Source organism: Bos mutus, chromosome 21, assembly GCF_027580195.1.
Source record: "Bos mutus isolate GX-2022 chromosome 21, NWIPB_WYAK_1.1, whole genome shotgun sequence".
In the NCBI taxonomy this organism is placed as follows: domain Eukaryota; kingdom Metazoa; phylum Chordata; class Mammalia; order Artiodactyla; family Bovidae; genus Bos; species Bos mutus.
This window is the reverse complement of record NC_091637.1, coordinates 30,131,173-30,155,752: the sequence shown is the minus strand read 5'-3', so window position 1 is coordinate 30,155,752 and position 24,580 is coordinate 30,131,173. Positions and strand designations below refer to the sequence as shown.

General features: G+C 35.5%; 1 protein-coding gene across 2 annotated transcripts in view; it reads right to left on the bottom strand.

The window, feature by feature from the left end:
• IREB2 (iron responsive element binding protein 2) overlaps positions 1–24,580 on the bottom strand; it is a 52,777-nt gene that overhangs the window by 8,769 nt on the left and 19,428 nt on the right. For both annotated transcript variants that reach the window (XM_005887615.3, XM_070358515.1), the window contains 16 exons: positions 24,309–24,474; positions 21,157–21,294; positions 20,052–20,270; positions 17,678–17,747; positions 16,991–17,174; positions 15,870–16,009; positions 13,558–13,729; positions 11,406–11,506; positions 9,550–9,666; positions 8,315–8,474; positions 7,060–7,195; positions 4,329–4,413; positions 3,826–3,982; positions 3,391–3,515; positions 1,340–1,444; positions 1,099–1,241 (listed from right to left, as the gene is read on the bottom strand). In XM_005887615.3, the coding sequence (XP_005887677.1) occupies positions 1,099–1,241; positions 1,340–1,444; positions 3,391–3,515; positions 3,826–3,982; positions 4,329–4,413; positions 7,060–7,195; positions 8,315–8,474; positions 9,550–9,666; positions 11,406–11,506; positions 13,558–13,729; positions 15,870–16,009; positions 16,991–17,174; positions 17,678–17,747; positions 20,052–20,270; positions 21,157–21,294; positions 24,309–24,474 (2,218 nt within the window). The remainder of the gene's footprint in view (positions 1–1,098; positions 1,242–1,339; positions 1,445–3,390; positions 3,516–3,825; positions 3,983–4,328; positions 4,414–7,059; positions 7,196–8,314; positions 8,475–9,549; positions 9,667–11,405; positions 11,507–13,557; positions 13,730–15,869; positions 16,010–16,990; positions 17,175–17,677; positions 17,748–20,051; positions 20,271–21,156; positions 21,295–24,308; positions 24,475–24,580) is intronic.

The window sequence follows — 24,580 nt, the reverse complement described above, 5'->3', positions numbered from 1 at the left end:
GGTGGGGGGTTTGAGTGTCTTTTAAAAATAAAAATTCAAACTGACGACTACTGTATTAACTATGCTAAGAAATCCATACCAGAAATTACAAAAAATATAAAAATTGTGTATTTGAGAGACTTTTTTTGGGGGGTGGGGGGAGATGGAATCTATATCACAATTATGACCAAGATGGAAATTACAACCTATTAAACAATATTTGGGAGAAAGAAAATTTTTATTTCTCACCATATAAAAAGCCGTATGTAAAACAATCTGATTTGTTTTCACTAAATCACACCAAACAGAGTTGCTATTAGCGATTTCTACCAAAGTGTTTTAATTTACACCAAACTACAATTAACTAGAAATTCAAACACAGATTTCACAATAGGACTAATGAGATTATAATAAGAGCTATGCAGTATTACATGTCAAATCAAGCTGTCAAATGTAGCACTGATTTTTATTAAGATATTTTCAATGAAAATGTCGTTTGCATAGCTCAGGCATCAAAAAGCTGATCAGGCAGTGGTACCACAAGTTCTACCTTTACCAAAACTTTATCTCTGGTGTCAAAATAATTCTTTGAAGAGGGAGCAACTCTTATGTTATTAACCATGTAGAAATGAAACAAAACGTTTCTAGTTTTGGGTTTATATATCCTATGTAAACGATTTTTACATTCACATTTATTATTCTTGTGAAATTCTTCAGCTCAAGAAGACCAAGCCTAGCCTGTGCATGTATATTTTTATAGCCCCCGATACACATTTAAACTGTGCAGTCCAACACTGGAAGACGGTTAGCGCCATCAGGCTTCATTCGGGAGGTGAAACCAATTCGACTTTTCAACAAAGTAGCGCTGAAAAAGAAAAGTCTTGTTTCCAATCATTTGTTTACTTGAGGACAAGGGCTCAATTTAAGATCGGAACTTCCATTTCTAAAGTTACAAGCAAAAGCAAATACAACAGGTATTCCAGTTATTGCTTAGGTCAAATACACTGACAATCAGACACCCATGATAGCATGTGATTTTCTGAATAAAGGAACACGACGCAGTAAAAGTCTCTTAATAAGGATGATAAAACAAAACAGTCTATAAGCATACACACATACCCTCTGTTTGTCAAATACTTAGCAGCAGCACTACTCCTAGCGATGCTTCCAGCAGGTGATATGTGATCTGTTGTGATAGAGTCTCCCAGGTATAATAAGACATGGGCATTTTCAATAGGCTGGAGTGCAACTGGCTCTTTGGTCTAAAAGGTAAAAAAATGTTGAAGGCGATTAACTCTTCATGAGGTTTTTTCAACTTCCTAACAATTTTTTAAAGATTAAATAGTAAAGCAGTACTTACAAGCTTATCAAAAAATGAAGGACATCTGATATAAGTAGATTTTAAATCCCATGGAAACAAAACTGAATCTGGTGCTTCTAAAGAATTCCACCGCTTATTTCCCATCTGTGAATATGGTTTTCATTGATAAACCAAAAGAAAGATAAAATGGAGTCAGAAAATGAGGGTTATGAAAACAATCAAGAAAATTAAAACAGTACTTAAGCTAGAACGAAAAAAAGAAAACAGGCCTCATCCATTTGCAAAGAAAGCCAAGGTGGTGCATTCTATAAAATTATGACATCTTTGGACAGAATGGATAAAATCTGCTCATCAAATGCCAGCACATCAGATTTTCAGGAATACCCAAAGAAATAAATTTCAATACAAAGTGAATGTGAAAGGCTTCACAGAACTCCAGAAAATCCAAAGAATTTAGAAAGATCTAAACATGTTGCTAAAGAGATTAAGTGTGTTTTGAGGTATACTTTCAATCTTTAAGAATATTATCATGGAGAAGAACTTGTGTTTTTCAAAATATCTGTCCTATATCACTGCATTATTAGTCCTGCCTTCAAACTATATTCACAACTTCACCATTCACCACCTCCATTTGGTACCTAAAATGTTCCATCCTATTACCATTTTTTATTTTGGACTACTACATACAACAGGTTCTCCTGATTCTATCCTTCTCATCACCCAACCCTCCTGCCCCAAGATATTTTCAATTTCAAGACAGCAATCTTTTTTGATTATGACACACCTGTTCCACACTTTCCAATGACTACCCATCTCTCTTCAATCAGAGTAAAAGACTAAATTTTAATAATGGCCTGTAATTCCATATATAATCTGGACATCATTTCCTATCACCATCTTTCCTATTTCCTATGTTCTAGTCACACTGCCTTCACTACGGTTCCCTCCCTAAGGCCTTTTACACTGGTCCCTCTATCTGCTTAGTCCCATTCTTTGTTTAGATATATGACTAACTGTTTACCTCTTAAAAACTTTGCTCCAATACCATGTTTTCAACTATCCTATATATAAAACTGCAATCTACTTTCTGAATTTTACACAATTGGTTCTTTTTACCCTGCTCTTTAATTTTCTACAGCACTGATTACTTTCTAACATGCTGTATAATTTACCTAATTATTCTGTCTACAGTTTGCTACCTGCCTCTCCCCTTCAGAACTTTGTGTTTTCTTCACTGATACACTGCAAACAGCTAGAAGAGTGCCTGGCACATAGTAGGGGCTCAATAAGTATTTGTTAACTGACTAAATATCATTTTTGCTCTCATATTTATATTCTAAGTTCTTTTTAAAAAGTATGAACATACGTATTTGCTTGTAGATACACAAAACATCTCTGAAACAACGCTTAAGAAACTGACATAAACTTGTTGCCTTTGAGGAGGTAAACTAGATGGCTAAGGAATGGGTGGGAGAGAGACTTCACTGTCTGCTCGTATTTCTTTTGAACTTTGAATCATGTAAATGGGAACAATAAACAAGGGCAGTTTCTATGAAGTGTGTCCATGTTCAGGATGCCAAATATAAATGGTTGCTATACATTTCTAATAAGTAAATAAAATCAATTCTGATACTCTAAGTCTCTTAGATATTAGAGATTTCAGATACAAAATGACCATCATTCATCAAAAACTGTGTATTCAAAATAATATAATTTTAATTTTGATCCTATTCAGAAAGATGCATAAAATAAACACACACTGCCACTTCACTACGGAGAAGGCAATGGCAACCCACTCCAGTACTCTTGCCTAGAGAATCCCATGGATGGAGGAGCCTGGAAGACTATAGTCCATGGGGTCGCTAAGAGTCCGACACCACTGAGCGATTTTACTTTCATTTTTCACTTTCATGCCCTGGAGAAGGAAATAGCAACCCACTCCAGTATTCTTGCCTGGAGAACCCCAAGGACAGAGGAGCCTGTTGGGCTGCCATCTGTGGGGTCGCACAGAGTCAGACACGACTGATGTGACTTAGCAGCAGCAGCAGCAGCCACTTCACTAAACTATTTAAGAAACAAGTGAGTCTTACCTCTATCTTCTCTTTTAATGCTTTAAACATGGATAATACAACATGTTCTTCCTCTATCTGATGAACTTCTTCTCGACTAGGCCAAATATCATGCAGGTAAATGTTCTTGCCAGTAGGGTCAGTACCTGGTTAAAATTTTTTAGTATGAAATTCAGTATAAAAAGTAATTACATCAAAATGTTCACATCTTTTCAGACATATAGAAACCAAGTATATTATTCAACAGAGTGCTTCAGGCATAAACAGCTAAAAAAACTGATTACTTGTACATTTTATATTCTTCATATGAATCAAAAATTAATAATGCATGCATTGTGATAAGATTTCTTGAAATAGTTCAAAGAATGAATGGTCTAGGAAACATTTCAAAAATATAACTTTTGGGGAAAAAAGTATGTGCAGGGTATATATGCATACATACAAAGGAAAACATACCTAAAGGCTCTGTCTGGAAATCTATATTCACTGTGCCTGCTATGGCATAAGCTACCACTAAGGGTGGAGAGGCAAGATAATTGGCACGAACACAATCACAAAGACGACCTTCAAAATTTTTATTTCCAGATAAAACCCCACAAGTAACCAAATCACCCTAAAAAAGAAAAACACACACACAAACAAATATATTCAAGAGATGGTACAAATGTGGATACTCACATATAAGCAATCTCAAAATATTATATTTCTGAGGAAAAGATAACCAAAAGTATATTTCTAATTATTAGGCACAGAACTATCAATTCTGTAAACTAGGAAGGAATTATTTCAAGGATCTAAAAATGATTTCAAAGAATCATTTTATGATTGATAAGTTACTTTTCTCAAGAGATGCAAAGACTATAGAAATATAAATACATCAATATGTATATGTGATAATTTAATAGTGAAATACAGTTAAGGAAAACCATTTGGATGTCCTAGTGATCCACATAGTTTACCTGTTTTACTGCATTTAAAACTGCTTCTGATAAGGGTGCTGTATTTCCCACACATGTTGAACATCCATAGCCAATGATTTCAAATCTGCATTTCAAAAAATACAATGTGATTGGATAGAAAAATCACAACATTTTCTGGTAAAGAAAGGACCAGTCTTATCTTTCATTTGCAGCACTATAATAAGATTGTTGAAGAGAATATTAACAACACATGAACCTTCATCAACATGTTCATTTCAGAGCTCCTGAATAATCCAATCAGACTCTCAGGCATGCTGTCTGTACTGAATGCAAACTTCTAAAGAGCTGATACTTAGGACTCGCCCTAGTTAGATTTGGTTAACTAAATCTGACACAGAAATTATCACACTACACAAGAAAATTCCTCAAATATTACCTGCTAGGAATATAACGTGACCATTCAAAAAATGGATATTATACTTCCCTACAAAGAGGTTTAACTGTCAAATATCAAGAGAACCTGTCTGCAAAAATTTGACCAAAGGACCCAAAGAGGCACTGTAATTGGGTACTCTGATAGGAGTAATTTTCTAATTCTCAACCAACTAAACTCAAGGAAAGTCCCTGACAAAAATTCCACGATGATACTAGGTTGGCACAAAAGTAACTGCAGTTTCAGACTGTGAATTTTAAATCATTACAACTAGGCTTAAACACATTTTTATTAAAATCAAAATAGGAACAATTATACCAACACATTTTTGCCTATGAGAAATAAGTTGGCTTATTCCTGCAGTGTAAAAATCCATGTTTCAGGATTTGACGAACTGGAAGCATTTTCCCTGTAAAAAGTTGTCAAGATGTTTGAAGAAGTGGCAGTCAGTTGGCAAGAGGTCAGGTGAATATGGCTGATGAGGCAAAACTTCATAACCCTATTGGCTCAACTTTTGAAGCACGTGGCAGGATGTTGTTGTGGAGAATTGGGCCTCTTCTGTTGACCAATGCCAGCTGCAGGCGTTGCAGTTTTCAGTACATCTTATTGATTTGCTGAGCATACTTCTCTGATGTAATGATTTCACCAAGATTCAGCAAGCTGTAGTGGATCTGATGGGCAGCAGACCACTAGTGACCATGATCTTTTTTTTCAGTGCAAGTTTGGCTTTGGAAAGAGCTTTGGAGCTTCTTCTTGGTCCAACCACTGAGCTGGGCGTCACTGGCTATCGTATAAAATCTACTTTTCGTCACACGTCGTAATCCAATCGAGAAATGGTTCGCTGTTGTGTAGAATAAGAGAAGATGACCTTCAAAATGACAATATTTTTGATTTGCAGTCAGCTCATGAGGTACCCAGGAGAAGGCAATGACACCCCACTCCAGTACTCTTGCCTGGAAAATCCCATGGACGGAGGAGCCTGGTAGGCTGCAGTCCGTGGGGTCGCTAAGAGTCGGACATGACTCTGCGACTTCACTTTCACTTTTCACTTTCATGCATTGGAGCAGGAAATGGCAACCCACTCCAGTGTTCTTGCCTGGAGAATCCCAGGGATGGCAGGGCCTGATGGGCTGTGTCTATGGGGTCGCACAGAGTCGGACACGACTGAAGCGACTTAGCAGCAGCAGCAGCATGAGGTACCAACTTAGCCTAGCTTTATCACCTTTCCAACTTGCTTAAAATGCTCAATGACTGTACAATGGTCGATGTTGATTTTTTTTGGCAACTTCTGGTGTAGTTGTAAGAGGATCAGCTCTGATGACTTGCACTCAGTTGGTCACTATCAACTTCTGTTCCTCATCTTCAAGGCTCTTGTCTCCTTTACAAAACTTCTTGAACCATCACTCCACTGTATGTTCATTAGCAGTTACTGGGCCAAATGCATTGTTGATATTGCCGAGTTGTCTCCACTGCTCTATAATCCATTTTGAATTCGAATAAGAAAATCATTTGAATTTGCTTTTTGTCTAACATCATTTCCACAGTCCAAAATAAATATAAACAGCAAGTACAAGTCATTAGAAAAAAAATGAAGCAAGAAATGTGCATTAAATGATGTATAACATAACCATATTTATTTAAGAATGTATTCCAATATCGAATGGCAAATTTCAACAATATAAAAACTGCAATTACATTTGCACCAATAACTGAAAAACTGTACATATAATCCTCAAAATTACTTCCAGCTACTCTTCTAAACAAAGAAAAAACCCTAAAACCCTATCAGTTTTGCTTTATGTAAGACAATATGTTTCTTGATACACAGTGAAAACATTGCTAGCATCAATTATTTTTTTGAAGTACTTAAGAAATATAAGAAAAGTTATTTTCTCCAATGTTCAGGGACAACTTAACCTATGCTTAATGGATCAAATAATCTCACAAAACCACAATTAAGACAATTTACTCATTAATAATGCAACCTATTAGATTTCACTCAGTTCTGAAAACTGATCTACATGCCTCACAGAAATCATGCCATACTGTTACCATCCCTTATCCTGTCATTGTTACTTGGCTTTACTTGTCTGTCTTGTGTTTCTATCCTTAAACTAGAGATCACATCTACTTCTCTGTAGCCAACACACTGCCTTGTTGACTAAATACACCCAGTAAATGCTGCATGATACAGCCTCAAGGATTTTCAAGCAATGGCAAGGCAACAAGTAGAACCCTAAGTGTTTTTCCAATCTTCTTTTTGCATACAAAAAGCCCTAACAAGTAGCTTCAATCACTGCTGAATACTAATATTAAAAAGTGGTAACCATCACTTACCCAAGCTTACTAAGATACGGTAATACTCCACTTGAACTGAGGTAATGTGTAACCATCCCACTGCCTGGAGATAAACTTGTTCTTATATAAGGTTTAACCTGTAGACCAGCTTCAACAGCTTTTTTAGCCAAAAGACCTGCAACAGTAAAGAAACAATAATTTATTATGGCAAAGTTTCTCTCCCTCTTTCCCTCATATTAAAGTACAAAGTAAGAAAGGGTTCATTTTACAGGTAACCTCCAATATAGGTTAGGGTGAAAGTCTGACATTCACAAAATTACTGTCATTATCCTGTCCATTTTATTCTACTGATTTATTTCATTTAAACAAAAGTTGTGGTAGATACACTAGTGCCTTTATATTACACATTGTTAAGATATGGTTGGGTATCAAGGCGTCATGCACACAAATGGAAGAGTATGTAATAACGTCATCCACACGGGGTATTAACGTGTATCATGATTTAATGGTCCATTAAATGAACCATTTTAAATGCTATAATCATAATGCAGAAGTGGCAATTTAACATTTATTATACTTGATTTTATAAAATTTGTGACCTGTTCTATGTATATAGTTGATTTCATGTATATTCCTTGACAATGATCTTTTACTTCCTTTATATCTCAGTGGAATCTAGCACACTGCTATGGTAAATGTCTAATAGATTATCAAGAGATTTACTAATTAAATACACTTCTAAACTGATAGAAAAAGTAGATATAATCTAAAACTCAGATACATAAGTTACAATTTTGAAAATTTACCTTCTTCGTAATAAAAATAAAATAACATAAATCAATCTTAGGCTCCTTTAGACCTAATTAAAACCTCAGAAAGGCTCTCAAAATCAAACATAGAGGACTTCCCTGGTGGTCCACTGGTTAAGAACCCAGCTGCCAATGGAGAAGACATGGGGTTGATCCCTGGTCCTGCAAGATTCCACATGCTGCAGGGCAACTAAGCCTGTGCACCACAACTACTCAGCCTGCGCTCTAGAGAGCATGCTCCACAAGAGAAGCCACTGCAATGAGAAGCCTGAGCATTGCAACTAGAGTAGTCCCTGCTCACTGCAACTAGGTAAGAGTCTACCTGCAGCAATGAAGACCCAGCACAGCCAAAAGAGTAAATAAAAATTATAAAAAAAGAAAAGCATCTTCAAGAAAACAAAATCAAGACACCTACACTTATGCATAATCTAAGAAACAGAATATGAACAGAACAGAACACTGTCTGGATATAAACCACAACCTACCTGCAGCAAGCATGACAGATGGATTGCAATTATTGGTACAACTGATGACGGCAGCAATGACCACAGATCCGTGAGCCAGCTTATAGTCACTTCCTTCATAATGAATAGAGACGATATCATTTTGCTTTTCAGCTGCAATTTGGAAGCCTTTAAATCCAACCTACACAAATTTGCACATAAATATATAAACTAAATATTCTTGATATGTATAGAAAAAAAAGATGGGTAGAAAATATAGCAGATCCTTGACATCTGATAAGTTCTGACTATTTGGGAGTGATGCTGAAGGCCATGACTTTCAGTAGTTATAATTCAGTTGAAGCATGAATTTGAATAATTGTGACAGGAGTCTGGTGGTACTCCTAAGCTTTTATCTACTGAGTGAGTCCAGCCAGCTACTCAGGACCCAGGTTTTACTTGGCTTTGCTGTTCTTTATTTATTCTAATTAACAGGAATTCTCAAAAGATGGTAAACATTTTTTCTTTGTTTGAAAATGGCCCTGAAGATTTGCTTCAAAAGATCCTTATGTCTACAGGTGTGTAGAACAGATGAGGTAAGATGGTAATTGTTTAAGGGAGGTACATGGGAATTCATTACACTATTTTATTCCTGTAAAGTTTTAACATTTTCCACCAAAAAAAAAGGAAGAAAATAAAGAAATTACAAAAGGCTCTGAAAATAAAGCCAGCTATTAGTTCTCAGAATAGAGAAAGTGACAAGATTAAAGCCATGATTCTTAAGACAGAAAGTACAAACCCCAAAAGTCAAAGAGGTCACCTGGTATCCAGTTACTTTACCAGATTTAAAGACAGTCATTGCAACAATACGGTAGTTTTTTCCTAGTCTGGGAAATCACAGAAAGTCTAGACCACTGCTGCCCAATAGAACTTTCTGTGATGATATAAATATTCAATTGTTATGCTGTCCAATACAAGAGCCATGGCTACATGAAGCTATTCAACTTAAAATGAGGCTATAGTGACTAAGAAACTCAGTTTTTAATTAACTGAAATTTTTATTTAAATATACCCAGTCAACCTCTGGTCCTCACAGTGAATCTGGGAACAATCTCATGAGATGTCTGACTGACTTACATTTTGGACAGAGGAACAGTGAGCTGCTGGTGTGTGCCATAATATATAAAAATATAGCAGTAGATTGAGTTCATAGATCATCCTGCTAGTTCCTGGCTACTTACTTAGCACAAGGTGTACTGACAAATAAGGTAATCTACCTTTTCATTTAAGCAAGCTTGGAAATCACTTTTCATATCTGTCAAAGCAACTCTATCCTGAGGTCTTTTTGGACCACTGACAGATGGAACTATTGAATTCAGATTAATCTGGATCACCTAGAAAATCAGAGAGAGAGGGAGAAAAGGAATTAGAATTCATAAATACAGATTCCAACTTGAGTGCTACTTTCTGATGCAGAATGAGTATATTCATATTCGTTTTAATATAATCTGTTTCAATGATGACATACACTCCCAAGAAATAAATACATTAAAACCTATTTATGAAACGTATAAAAATTTGCTAAAAGACTAGACCAGTACACAAACTACCGCAACACCAACTGTATATAGTCTACATAAAATATTTTGTTTCTCAAATGTTTTTCCCCCGACAAAGGTAAGACTGTCTTCACAAATGCCTGGTGATAAAGTAGATGCTTGTGCCAGCTGTCACTTTATTGCTTCTGATGTCCAAATTCATCCTTTGCCTACTCTGTGATAACATGGGTAGCCTTGGTAAACATTTTTCTGTTCTCAGCTTGCATGATGTTAAGTCTGGTCTACAGAGGGTTCTGGGGGGACATAGCAGAAAAAGGGGTTTGCTAATCCTGGTTCTAATGCATCTAGCTAGCCAGGCCCCTGCAGACCATGCTTTTATTCTTTTTTTTTTAAGTCATATTTTATAAAAATCCCACCTCCCAGCTAGGTTTCTGTTTAATTTCTTCTGGTATTTCTACCATTTTCCAATATACATTTCATTTGGTATAATAAATTCAAATTAAATTTCTCTTCACTATGGCTTTCATCATTATTTAACAGCCCTGTTTATTCTGGTTCATCACAACGGAAACATCTGCTTTTTTTACACCTTTGTTTCACCAACCCAGGTGATCCTAGTCTGTGCCTTTAGTATGTGAATTTCTCTTGAAATGAACATTCTGATGAATTTTAATTCTATTTCTTATAATATGCTCAAGTTTTTTAATAGGCAAATTTATCCCATTTCACTATACCACCAAAATTTTTCCTTTAATTACATCTCTAAAAAAAATGTGGACAAAGCACTAGATTCAATAAACAGGGCAGAAAGGGACCAGAAAATAATCAAAGAAGTTCAAAGATTTACCCAAATGTCCCACAAATTCAATTCCGATGGGTTCTATCCAGCATTCAATATACCTATATATATTCACTAATTCACCTGTTACTGAACATCCGGCATTTATGTGCCAGGCATTTTTTTAGGAGCTAGGGATAGAGTGCCAAACAAAACAGGTGAAGTTCCTGTCCTCATGGGGCCTACTTGTATTCTGGCAATGGAAAGACAGGCAAATAATCATACAATTTAACAGACACAAGCTAGGAAGCAGGGACACAAGCTAGGAAGAAATTAACAAAAAAGAGCTTAATAGTTAACCATACCAATAACAACACCAACCTGATTTAGATCCCTGACACACTTTTAGAAAGTGAATTTTATTAAAACTTTCCTGCAAGTAAATTCTACCTACCTCAATAAAAGTTTCCAACAGAGAAACATTTGCTTAGACTATAAAGATATGTTTAACATTAAAGGCTACATAACTATCTTCTTATTAGATAATAATTGTTATCATTTATTGAGTACTTACTATGTTCTTAAAACTGTTATAATGAATTTGCATTTAACCTCTTAAAAATCCTGAGGCAGATACTATCCTCATGTTTCAGAGATAAGGAACTGAGGCAAAGAAGCTAAAAAAGTACCCAGGGTTGCATAGCTGGTAAGTCTTAGAGCTGGGATTCAAACCCAGGAGGACAGGCTCTAGAATTTACAGTCTTAACTACTATTAGGTGGGTTATTTTGTAGATACCTGGGAATATTCAGGTTCTCCTAAATTATCTTGCTCATTTCGAAACAATTTCACAGCTTTAAGGTATGCTTCCATTGACTCGAGTTTGGCTTTGTCAAAACCTAAAAAGATGATTAAAACAAAAAAAATCCTGTCAGGAATTTCTGAATCTTTGGGAGTAAGGATGCTGAACTTCAATGATGAGTAAGAAACAGATGTTACTTACAACTAAGCACTCAGAAAAGATTTCTTTACAAATTTATAATATTACAATTACAATATTGATATTATAAATTGATAATAACAATAGTAAAAATTTTGCTCTTCATGAAAACTCTACTTTATAAAATACATACCAGAACCCCTCTTTAAAAGTTACTCAATCACTCTGGTGGTCCAGTAGCTAAAACTCTGTGCTCCCCATGTAGGGGGCCCAGGTTTGATCCCTGGTCAGGGAACTAGATCCCGCACACTGCAACTCAAGATCCTGCATGCTGTAACTAAGATCCAGCACAGCCAAACAAATAAATATTTTTTAAAAAGAGCTACTCATCACAGACAAGGTAAAAAATACTGAGCCAGTTATATAATACTCACAAAAATATTGTTTGCAAGAGAAAAACCAGTGATGAAATTGAACCTAATAAATTACTCATAACCACCACGAAAGACGAAATTCAGTACTTTCCCTAAACAACAAACACCGCTAGTGTACCAGTCAAAATGAGTCAAGTAAATGAAAGAACAGTTTTAGAGAGCAGAGAGATTTAACAGCATCTTCCAAAGGTTCAAATAATTTAGATGTTAAGAATAAAAGCTTCCGATTAAACATTTTGGTAGTTATCCGTAAGCCTGATGAAAAGTAACTGTGGTAGATTATATTTGCCAATTACTACCACAATTTATATCCCAAGATATATGTTCTCTTACAATGTGACAGAGGCAGAAAATATGTTCATTCCCCAAATGCAGGCAATGTGATTTCTAGCTGGCTAATGCACCCTCTCTCTCTCCCCCAACCCTCCTCTCTCGGGTTACTAACCCTTGAAAAGCCACCATGACAGAAAGCCCAGATTACATGCAGAAACCACATACGGGTGTTCTGGCTGACAGTCCCGGCCAAGTTCCCAGCTGACAGCTAGCATTCACAGCCAGACATGCACGTGAACAAGCCTTCAGGATTCCTGGCCCTGGCTTTTTAAGTCTTACAGCTGAGGCTCCAGACATCACGAGGCAGAGACAAGCCATCCTGGCTGTGCCCTGTCTGAATTACTGATCCACTGAAACCGTGTAGCAATAAATGATCATTGCTGTTTTAAGCCACTAGTTTTAGGACAATTTGTTACTCAGTAATAGTCATTACTACATTAACTCATATTAATGTGAAGAATGAGGCATTTCTCTCTTGAACCACTCTACAACCCAAAGAACAGTTTAGAGAAAACTCTGAATTCTATGAGGACCACTCCCTCCAAGGTTTCAAATGACCAACCATCCATTTTGCCATTTGATTCAAAACTTAAAATAATCCACCCCCAAACTGAATACTAGAACATATCTCCCCAATATACTTAATGATTAGAGATTAGTATCAATAGTTTAGTAATGACCTCTTGAAAAATACAGAAACTGACTTTTAAAGAAGAGGGGTCTTATAAAACCAACATGTTCTCATTTTGTACGTATTTTCTATATTAAATGGTCAACAGAAGAGTGGTCAAAGTTGCCAGTCAAGTAGGCTACAATAAGAATCTGGAACCTGTAACCCTATGCTATTTTACACAAAATTAAGTGCTGCTTATTCTTTAGAGAGAGCACTGGTTCTCAAATAATCTTGTCTTGTGACTCCTCTCTTCCTGGATGTAGAAGACAACAATGGTGAATGTGGGAAAGCATGACTTACATTAAACTGCAACGTCTGATCACTAACAGGGTGAAGGTATCCATTATTATGGGGAAAAAGTGAAGCAAAGAGCAGCAGTTTGAATAATTTCTCTAAATTGTTGTACTGGGTCACAGTGGACTAGTTTGAGGATACAACACTCTTTAAGCACAGCTGATGCAGTTTATTTCAAACTTGCTATTTCAAAATAAGATCATATCATGAATATTAAATAACATGTACAAGGTAGTAATTTATTGTAAAATATTTCCTAGTCATCTTACATCTTACCTGTATGTTCTAAATGTTTTAATGTCACATTGTCAACAGGGAAAAAGCTGAGGATAGCACCATATTCTGGACACATGTTTGCTATTGTAGTTCGATCTACTATAGATAATTGTGAAACTCCACTTCCAAAAAACTCAACAAACTTTCCAGCCACTCCTACTTGCCTGAGATGCTATATAAAGAGATAGATAGAAACACATACAAAATTAGCATGGATTCTCTGAAAACCATAAAATCTAATTTTTAACCCATTACTAGTGACAGTGAAGGAAAGAGGTCCTCTGTTATTTTTATGAAACATCAACTCACTCTGGTTTCCAGCTAAAAGCAAATAGTCAATAGAAGAGTGGTCCAAAGTTACTAGTAGGATAAAAAAGCGCTTGAAAATTCAAAATGTCTCTGATATCAGGGTATACCATAGACTCTATTATATATCTGCTAACTGGCAGTCTTCTTTTTTTCTTAGCTTCTAGCCAATGAAAGCGTCTTAGATTTAGTGAAATACTAATATACTGATGAAACTGTGTATTTAAGTTTTAAAAATTATATACTGCTATAAAGATTTTTCAAATTCCAAATACTGGTCCAAATATTTACAGCATCATTAATTATAGGTAAATTTCATTTTGATAGAATTTAACATATGGCTTCAAACTTAATTCCTTCTAAAATTATTTTTATTACCAGGTAACCAAAACAGCTACCCAGCTTTTCTGAATTGTAAAATGGTTGCAGAATGGCAGGGAGTGTGCTCAGGACAATGACTAAGTATGAAACAACCTTCAGTCTATGAATAATATTAAGCTCTAACATTTTAGAAGCACTAAGGATCATTTAATCCTAACCTTTTTATACATGCAGAAACTCAACCCTAAAAGAAACATGTTTATTTTCACTGTTGTATTTTTGATGGTAAGAGCAATATAGATTAGAAATACCAAGTCAAATGCTGCTTTCACCAAATTTATGAGGTACCACAATATACATTTTGAAAAACAATGATTAATTCTATAAAGATATGACTAGAACAGGACCTCCAAAAAGGGACAAAATATTCAAAAAGGTACGCACACATATAGATTTAACTTTCATTATCAATAAGCAAAAATGTCTAAAGTAGATGTATAACACTGTTAAGAAAAAATACAGCCAGAGGAATCTAAAAAGCAGCATTAGTTTTCAGGATATGCGAAGGAAAAGAATTGATTTTTCTAAAAAACGTAATAGGCTATTCCTTTCCTCTAGGAATAATCCTTCAATTCTCAATTTAACTTCTTGATCTTTTGTTACCATACACTGAATCAATCATTTCTGCAAGATGTCAATTTTTTTTCTAATTAGGGAAGAAGGATCAATATTAAATGGTGAGAAGGAGGCAATACCGTTTTCTTTCCCTGCGGAGTATTCTAAAAGCCTTTAGCCCAGAAATCTAAGCAAAAATGCTGAGACTCTGGGATCCAAATATGAATTCTATTTGGAACATTTGCCAGGTTCCTTCATTTAATGAAATGGGACTTAATCATAACAATAAAGTTAGTGAAAATGAAATTTAGGGTGGAGAGTTACAAATTATTGTCTTTAAGAAACCCTAGATTACATGTATTAAACGCATGCAGCCAACATTTTAAAAATTCAGAGAAAAAGTTTCTATAGTTTCTTTTTGTATTGAAATACAGTTGATTTATACTGTGTTAGTTTCAGGTTTAGGGCAAAGTGACTTTATAAAAATGTTGAAACAGTCAACAGAAAAATTTGACACTACCACACTTTTACCCATAGTTTTTAGTATTATCTAATACAGTAATAGTTCCCAGAAGACAAATGATTCAATTAAATATTAAAGGAGATGCAATTAGACATTTCCTAAGTGGGATTTTTTAAAATTCAAGTAGGCAACAAGTATTTACTGAGGCAATAAGGCATAATGGTTAAGAGCATGGACTTAAGAACCTGACTGCTTCGATTAGAATTCTTGTTCTATACTTAATATTCAACCCTATGACCCTCTGGTTAAGTCACTAATCCTTACCTTGTCTCAGAATTAAAATGAGGATACTAACAGTACAATCTCATAGGCTTGTAACGAAGAATAAATGAGTTAACACTTCAAGGGAACGATGACACAACAAACTGCTTTGTACTTACCAGTATAAAGTATTACTATGGTGACAACTACAATGACAAAGCTAATACCAGCACCAGAGTGCTGAGGATAAGGGGATAAACTGAAATGCCTGCTTGCATGGGGCTCTTCCACTTACAAAACAAAATCATGTCTACTGAGTTATACAGCTAGTAAAATTCTAGCTTACCTTTGTAATACCAAGAACAACATCTATGGACGTAACAAAAGGATTCGATGAACCAGTTAATTCACATCCAACCACCTCTGGTAAAGTAAGAGAAACTGGCAGGCCAAGCATAACTGCTTCTGTTTCAATGCCTCCAACCCCTAATGTAATAAACACAGGTATATGAGTATGGTGCATTGAAAGATAAGTCATCTTTTCAACATCTAAATCTCTAGTGTCTCACGAGTTTGTCTTAACACAGTACCTTACACAGAATTGCTATAATGCTATCATTGTAGATAATGAAACTCAAGTCCTCTCAAAAGAAGGACTTCACTCACAAGGTTGAAAAAATTTTACTTTTACCATTATTTTAAATTCAGAAAACACTTAGTGTCTACAATGCTAGTTACTGTACTGTGCTCAAGATACAGATATGAATAGAACCCAGCCCCCCTCAATCTCAAGAAGCTAAAAGCCAACAATTTAAAAACCCTGTAAAAGAGTAAATGCACTCTGAAAAAGGGAACAGCTGGCACAAAGCCATGAGGTGTAAGAGCACAGCCTACTCAGAGAAATAAACAAGCCTTTACGATGTGTTTGGGTAAATGGCTAGGGGCACCAAGTTGCCAAGGACCCTATTAAAAGCATGAAGAAATTTGGATTTATAAAGAAGGCCAGGAAAAGCCACTTGAAGGACTTTGAACAAAGGAGTAGCCACATCGCCTTCACAGACATCATCATCATTAGAAAAGTGAAAGTGTTTCTCGCTCAGTCCTGTCCAGCTCTTTGCCACCCCTTGTACTGTAGCCCACGAGGCTCCTCTGGCCATGGAATTCTCTAGGCAAAGATACTGGAATGGCTTGCCATTCCTTTCTCCAGGGCATCTTCCCGACCACCATCACTAATCACACCACAAACGGCAGTGCTGTGCTGGTCACCGTGCACTGTTCTTTTCATAAATTCTCTCTTACGCCACACTGTCCACAAACACTTGAATTTAGATTTAATTTTTGTTGTTAACTGTTATAGGTGAAAAAACAGCCTCAAATAGGCTATAAAGACCCTGCTATTTACGTTCTTTTATAATGTTCCTGACATCCTCTCTCAAAAGAATTAAATGTATTTAGTCATTTACTTACCCCACCCCAGAATCCCCAAACCATTCACCATGGTTATATGAGAATCTGTGCCAACAACACTGTCTGGGAAGAGGAGGTCCTTCTCTTCAAAAACCACTCTTGACAAATACTCTAAGTTTACTTGATGAGCCATTCCGGTTCCAGGAGGGATCACAGCCACATTCTTAAAAACTCTTGAACTCCACTATATTTTATTCAAATTTAAGAAATCAACTGTTAGCATATATCTGAATTCAGTTCACAATTAACATATAAATAAATATTGAAATGGAAAATATTTTACCAATGTTCATTATGGTCCAAGTTTACAATACATAAAAACAAATATGCAGGTACTAAACCTACATGTATTCATTTTGCAGATTATTCAGACAAAATAAAGTCAAAGAATAATGTTCTAACAGTCCAGATAAACAGCAGCTTTCAACTATGTTCCAAGGATTTTGAGGGATAGAAAAAGGGGAAGGCTCAAGTAGAAGACTCTGCAGGCTCACCTGAACTAGAGCCACTGTTTTTAATATTTTATTATATACTAGGGTTTCTGATTAAGATTTTACTTGAAGGAAAAAGGCAAAAAAGGGTTCTACTGCTAATATTTAAAATTTTCTGGTCTAAAGATATTAAAAAATTGTACCTTTCAATATTTTATAAACTTCTATTAAAAAATTTCCCCCAAATCATTTATACCTTGAAAAATTGAAGCCTCTCTCGATTTCTGCCAAATTCTACTTCTTGATTTTTTAATACTGTTTCAGGTCTAAAAAGAAAAAAAACTGGCATTAAATGGATGTATTATAGAAAAGAGGTGTCTTGTTTCTAAGTCTTCATTCTTATGCACTTACATACAAACACATTTTTAAAATTCTAGAATAGTAATTTACTAGACTTTTCAGAATCAGTTATTTTCTTTTCAACAATGAAGTTCTGCTTTAAATAAGACCAGAAAGCTATTGCAAGGGCTTAATATTTAAGTCACATCCACACCAGTGTCCCAAACTGTACTTAATATGCATCACTGTGAGATTTGGCTAAAATATTAGAAGTAGCATGGTAAGCTTTGTTGGATTTTCTAGTGCAAGGAAAAAGGAGAGTAGTTACCTTAATGAATATACAATAAGCATGTATGTTTCCACCCACTTGACACTTATACCACTTTAACTAGGAGATGATTGTTAATTATCACTATGTGGCAGTGACAAACAACATCATTTTATAAGTTTAAAAAGAGTTTTGGGCAAAAATCTTGTATTCATCCCACCACAAATCGAAGGTTCTACTTTATGTAAAGTTTTAGTTTAGTTTACATGGATTATATTTTATATAAATTATTTAAACTAAGAGATAAAAACAATTCACTGCCAAGCAGTAAACATACTGCCATTTTTAGGGAACTATTTTTATCTAATGGATATTTTAAAAAAAATGATTTCTAACGGCTTTAAGTTGTTTATTTCATCTGCCAGCTGGTGATTTAAGTTTTGACTAGAATATCAATATAACCTAAATTATACATGTCCTCCAGGGTTCAGATAATTATAGTTGTTTAATTGTCAACTTTTTTTAAAACAAAGATTAATAATTCATTGCTGAGTGATCATCTGAAGCCATAGCAGACCTTAATGAGATTTTTCTTAGGACCTCAGGGAACAAAGCTTTCTAGAGCCATTCCAATTATTTTAGCTTTCCATAGTACATGAAAGCTACAAAGTACTTTACCAACATTTATTAGCTCATAACCTGACTCCAAATTAAGCAATGATTTCAAGTGCCAGGTGTATGCTCTGAATTCTCTACCCCTCCATTTTCTGTCTACAATACTTCATTGATGCATTAAAGCACGTGAAAAGAGTTACTATTTTCATACAGCGAGACAATATCTAGTTTTAATATTTTGCAATTTAGAGTTAAAATTAAACAGAAATGTTATACCAGATTGGATTTTTAGAAATAAAAACATACCACCTTAGGGCTTCATACCATTTATAAAAAGATAACCAAGAAAAATCAATGGTTTTTTGAATTAATAAATTTTCCTTTTCAGAAAATTAATTTCTAAACAAGAGACATCAATCTCAAAAGTTCAACAAGTCCCTAAAAACCAGGAAAATTAGGTAAGAGGAATAGAGTACTTACATAGAATTGACATAGCAAAGGACCCACAGACTATACTCAATTCTTAGGAAGAGCATCTGAGGTCACTTATAACCCAAGGTTTTATAACAATACTGAGCACAAAACTGAGAACCACCTATAACTTGAAAGATCTAGTTTAGGGACAAATGACTTAAATGTTACTATTTGGCACTTATGATGAAATATGCATTCATAATATCCTTAACCTATACCTTAAATTTGCTAAATTTTTTAAACCTGAAAAAGTCTAAGTTATTTTTAACTAACCTTTAAAAGATTTGATAGTATAATAACAATGGGACAAACAACATAACTCTCTTGAAGACTTTGGAAACTTTATAGTATACAAAAACGTATCACGGAGCTTTTATTACTTTGAAAAAATTACATAGTAGGAAATTTAACCAACTCTTAAGAAAAGGATTCTTTTCCAGACTGGTTTACTGCTTTCCATAGTACCATTTAGGAAACTGCTTTTCTAAAACAGCTCAGTAAGTCTGTGACATGTGATAATGAGAATATTCTTAACACAGAGGTCCCAATGCAATAAGAAAGAATAAGAAATCTCCTAGAAGGAAAATAAAGCTAAAAAATATAAGTAGGGATTTCTACAAAAGAAATGTGAATGAATAATGAGCATGTGAATGAATGGTATAAATTCACTAAAATAAAAAACTCAGTTTAAGATATTTCTCTGCCTACATTAGTTACAAAAATTAAATATATTTATAGAAAATTCTTAAAAGTTTTCTTCTGAAGAAACAGAAATAGATTATGGTATTTGGAGACTACCATTTTAATTATTTTTGCTTCTTTCAGTACAACAGGAAGCACAATAAATATGAAGGCAATGTAACTGGGATCAGGAGGAGAAGGAGAACTGAAAAATAACTTGGCACTAACAAATATTTTAAAAAACATGTCATACTCAGGCACTGGTTGCAAATGAAAAGGACATAGGATGGGTGTGTTTTCAATCTGCGAAGAAAATTTTCCTGAGTTTCGGCCTAGTTCTCCAGAATCACACGATCCTCGGCAGGTAGTCTGGCCTCTGCAGGGAAGCTTCTTAGGCTGCACTCTAAGTGGAGAGAGCTTTCCTGCTTTCTGTAGGTCACCACCTCCAGGATTTGGAGCATTCTGTATTGCACTATCATTCCAAAAAAAAGGAGACAAAATAAAACCATTTAAAAGTGACAGAAATTTAGCTCTTCAAAAAGCACACACCAGCAATGCTATCTGGAAGTAACAACTGAATGTTATTCAAAGGTTAAAGTATCATTTAAATCAGGTTTTAAAAGCAAATCTCAGATTACAAAAAGGAGGGGAGTTAATTTACGACGATTAAAAAAATAATTCTAAGTGCCCATTAAAATCATTTTCCTACAATAACTTGTGGCAAGTAGCAAAATTGATCTTCCCCCCCATCTAACAACTTAAAAGAATCTGGGAGCCAGAGTTTAACCTACAGCAAAAGCTTTAATAAATTGTCTTATTCCATTACTCCAGGGAAACTAAATAAGCTGGTGCATGAAAACATAATCATGTCTTCTCAAGTTTGATTTTGATCAAAAGGATCATTTAAATGTAAGAAAATTTATTTCAGTGGAAGGAAAATACAACTGTAGTAAGCTCAGTGTTTACAATCATCAATTTAATATAATTAAAGACGTCCATCACTCATATCTTTAGAGTCTCTCTGGAAGGGAAATTAAAAAACAAAAAGGAAATGAAGGCTTTTTTCAGATACCCACTCTTTGAAAAGCAGGTTCTAGGCTGATACATTTCTATAAAAATGGCAGCAAAATACACAAACAGGAAAATCACTTTAAACTCAGACTTAGTTAAATATAAATTTCACCAATCCATCAATTTTCACCAATTTTTCTTTTTGTATATTAGTCAGTATTAAATGTTGCAAACTTTACTCTGGCACAAATTATCTCTATTCCCTTTCCTCTATACCATATACTCCTAGTGGACTGGCTGGCAGTCAACTTGCATGTCTGTTTTTATAAATATCAGTATTAAAGTACCATTTGTTGAAGTCAATTTGCAAGGAATGGTCAACCGTGAGATCTGTCGGACAGGCAGGATGGACTTTCTTAGGGTCACCTCCAAGAGTTTTCACTGCCTCCCTCATAGCAGCAAAATCCACCATTGCCGGTATTCCACTAAAAAATAAGGAATAATTAACTTCTAAGTCTTCTTTTATATGTGCTCAAGTGACCAATATGCATTTATTCATTTTTAAATTTAAAAAGTATCCCTTTTTAGTTTGCATTCATGTTTGATAATGTATCCAAAGTTATATGTAGCTTAGTTTCATGAGAATATTAAATATTATCTGAGAACTTGGGTGCTAAAAGGTCATGTGCCAAAGGTAATACAACAGATGATTCTTAGAGGCATAAGGTAACTTCAAGGAAACTGCTGACGCGAGTCCTTTTTCTTGTCTTAAATTTTAAGATATCCCGTCCCTTTTCCCCAGCTCCAGCCTCTTCACTCCCAGTGCCTTGTCTCCAAAGTTATTCACTAAACATAGCAATCTATAGATAGATCTGTATCTGCATACGTATCTCCAGCCAACTATATAACAAGCATTTACCAAATGACTTTGAGGTGCTAGACACCAATAGTACAAGGCTAAATAAGGGAGAGTAACTGTTCTCAAGGAATTTGTAGGAAAGATACAGTAGCAATTACAGAAGAGTATTTATACACAGGGTACACAGAGAAGTAACATACTAACCAGATACAGGTGAGTGGGTAAAGAAAATGTTCTTATTTGTTTAGCCAACTCCTACACCTCCTTCAAAACTCAGCTAATGGTTAAGTCTTCCAATAAATAATTCTTGGACACCCAAATTAGGCAAAGTCTTTCAAGCTATAGTAAAGACTTCAGATTTTATTCTAAGTGTGATGGAAGCCTACTGGAGAATGGAGGAATGATATGACCTTTATCAACATTTTTTAACCAAGTCACTTCACCTACTGCGAAAAGATAAAACTATCCAATCCAACTGTGGAAGCAGGGATACTTGTTCAGAGACTATTATAGTCATAGTCCAGGTAAGTGAGAATGGGGTTAGAATGAGAACAACGGAGCTGTAGATGGTAAAAAGCATTTGGATTAAGGACATGTGTACTTCAAAGGTAAAGCTCACAGAACCTGCTGATAGACTGGATTATGTATGAAGGAAAGAGTGGAAGCAAGGTTAACTTCTAGATTTTTGCTCTAAACAGCATTATTCACTATGATAGAAAAAACTTAAAAAGGAGTAAGTGAGGGGGCTGGGCAATGACGTTTAGGACATATTAAGTCTGAGAAGCCTATTGGCTATGACAAGCAGCTTGTTAGGATGACAAGTAGCTTATTGGGATGACAAGTAGGCAGTTAGGTAGAAGCAGTTTTTAAAATAAATGGCTACAGGAAAATAAGCTTCTAATTTTTTGAAAAAACTTTTAATTTAGTATTGGAATATAGCTGATTAACAATGGAGTGAACAGTGAAGGGATATATGTGTGCATGTGTGTGTGGTTGTGTGTATCCATTCCCCCAAACTTCCCTCATCCAGGTTGCACATAACATTGGGCACAGTTCCATGTGCTATACAGTAGGTCCTTACTGATTATCCATTTCAAATATGCAGTGTGCACATGTCCATCCCAAACTTACTCTCTCTTCCCCTCAGCAACTGTAAATTTGTTCTCTAAGTCTGCTGAGTCTGCTTCTAAGTTCATTTGTTCATTTCTTCTTAGATTCCACTTATAAGGGATGTCATACGATATTTCTCCTGCTCTGTCTGACTTACTTCACAAGTGAGACAAATTGCTTTAGTTTCAGTTCAGTTCAGTGGCTCAGTCGTGTCCAACTCTGCGAGCCCATGAATCGCAACATGCCAAGTCTCCTTGTTTATCACCAGCTCCCAGAGTTTACCCAAACTCATGTGCATCGAGTCAGTGATGCTATTCTAGCCAACTCATCCTCTGTCATTCCCTTCTCCTCCTGCCACCAATCCCTCCCAGCATCAGGGTCTCTTCCAATGAGTCTACTCTTTGCATCAGGTGGCCAAAGTATTGGAGTTTCAGCTTCAGCATCAGTCCTTCCAATGAACACCCAGGACTGATCTCCTTTAGAATGGACTGGTTGGATCTCCTTGCAGTCCAAGGGACTCTCAAGAGTCTTCTCCAACACCATAGTTCAAAAGCATCAATTCTTCGGCACTCAGCTTTCTTCACAGTACAACTCTCACATCCATACATGACCACTGGAAAAACCATAGCCTTGACTAGACGGACCTTTGTTGGCAAAGTAATGTCTCTGCTTTTGAATATGCTATCTAGGTTGGTCTTAACTTTCCTTCCAAGGAGTAAGCGTCTTTTAATTTCATGGCTGCAGTCACCATCTGCTGTGATTTTGGAACCCCCAAAAATAAAGTCTGACACTGTTTCCCCATCTATTTGTCACGAAGAGATGGGACCAGATGCCATGATCTTAAGTTTTCTGAATGTTGAGCTTTAAGCCAACTTTTTCACTCTCCTCTTTCACTTTCATCAAAAGGCTTTTTAGTTCCTCTTCACTTTCTGCCATAAGGGTGGTGTCATCTGCATATCTGAGGTTATTGATATTTCTCCTGGCAATCTTGATTCCAGCTTGTGCTTCTTCCAGTCCAGCGTTTCTCATGATGTACTCTGCATATAAGTTAAATAAGCAGGGTGACAATATACAGCCTTGACGTACTCCTTTTCCTATTTGGAACCAGTCTGTTGTTCCATGTCCAGTTCTAACTGTTGCTTCCTGACCTGCATATAAGTTTCTCAAGAGGCAGGTCAGGTGGTCTGGTATTCTCATCTCTTTCAGAATTTTCCACAGTTTATTGTGATCCACACAGTCAAAGGCTTTGGCATAGTCAATAAAAGCAGAAATAGATGTTTTTCTGGAACTCTCTTGCTTTTTCGATGATCCAACACATGTTGGCAATTTGATCTCTGGTTCCTCTGCCTTTTCTAAAACCAGCTTAAACATCTGGAAGTTCATGGTTCACGTATTGCTGAAGCTTTAGTTTAGAGAAGGGAAATTTTCAAATTTATAAATGAATCTTCACAATTAAGAGACATCTAGGAGTATGACTCTAGAAAGAAAACGCTCTGAAAATTCATCATGAAAAATAAACCTACTACTCACGTAAAATCTTGAAGAAGAACACGGGCAGGGAAAAAGGGCACTTCAACATTGCTCTGTTTGGTTTTCCAGTCTAAAATGTTCATAACATCTTCCTTTTTCATTAAAAAGCCATCACAATTTCGCACAGCAGCTTCCAAGAGGACCCGTATCGAGTAAGGCAGAACATCTGATTCAAGAGAAAATATTACTATTAATAAGGGAATAATCTTAACTACATATTGTAAAAATTATAATAGCAAAATGTCAGACAAAGACACAGATGTACTGTTTCT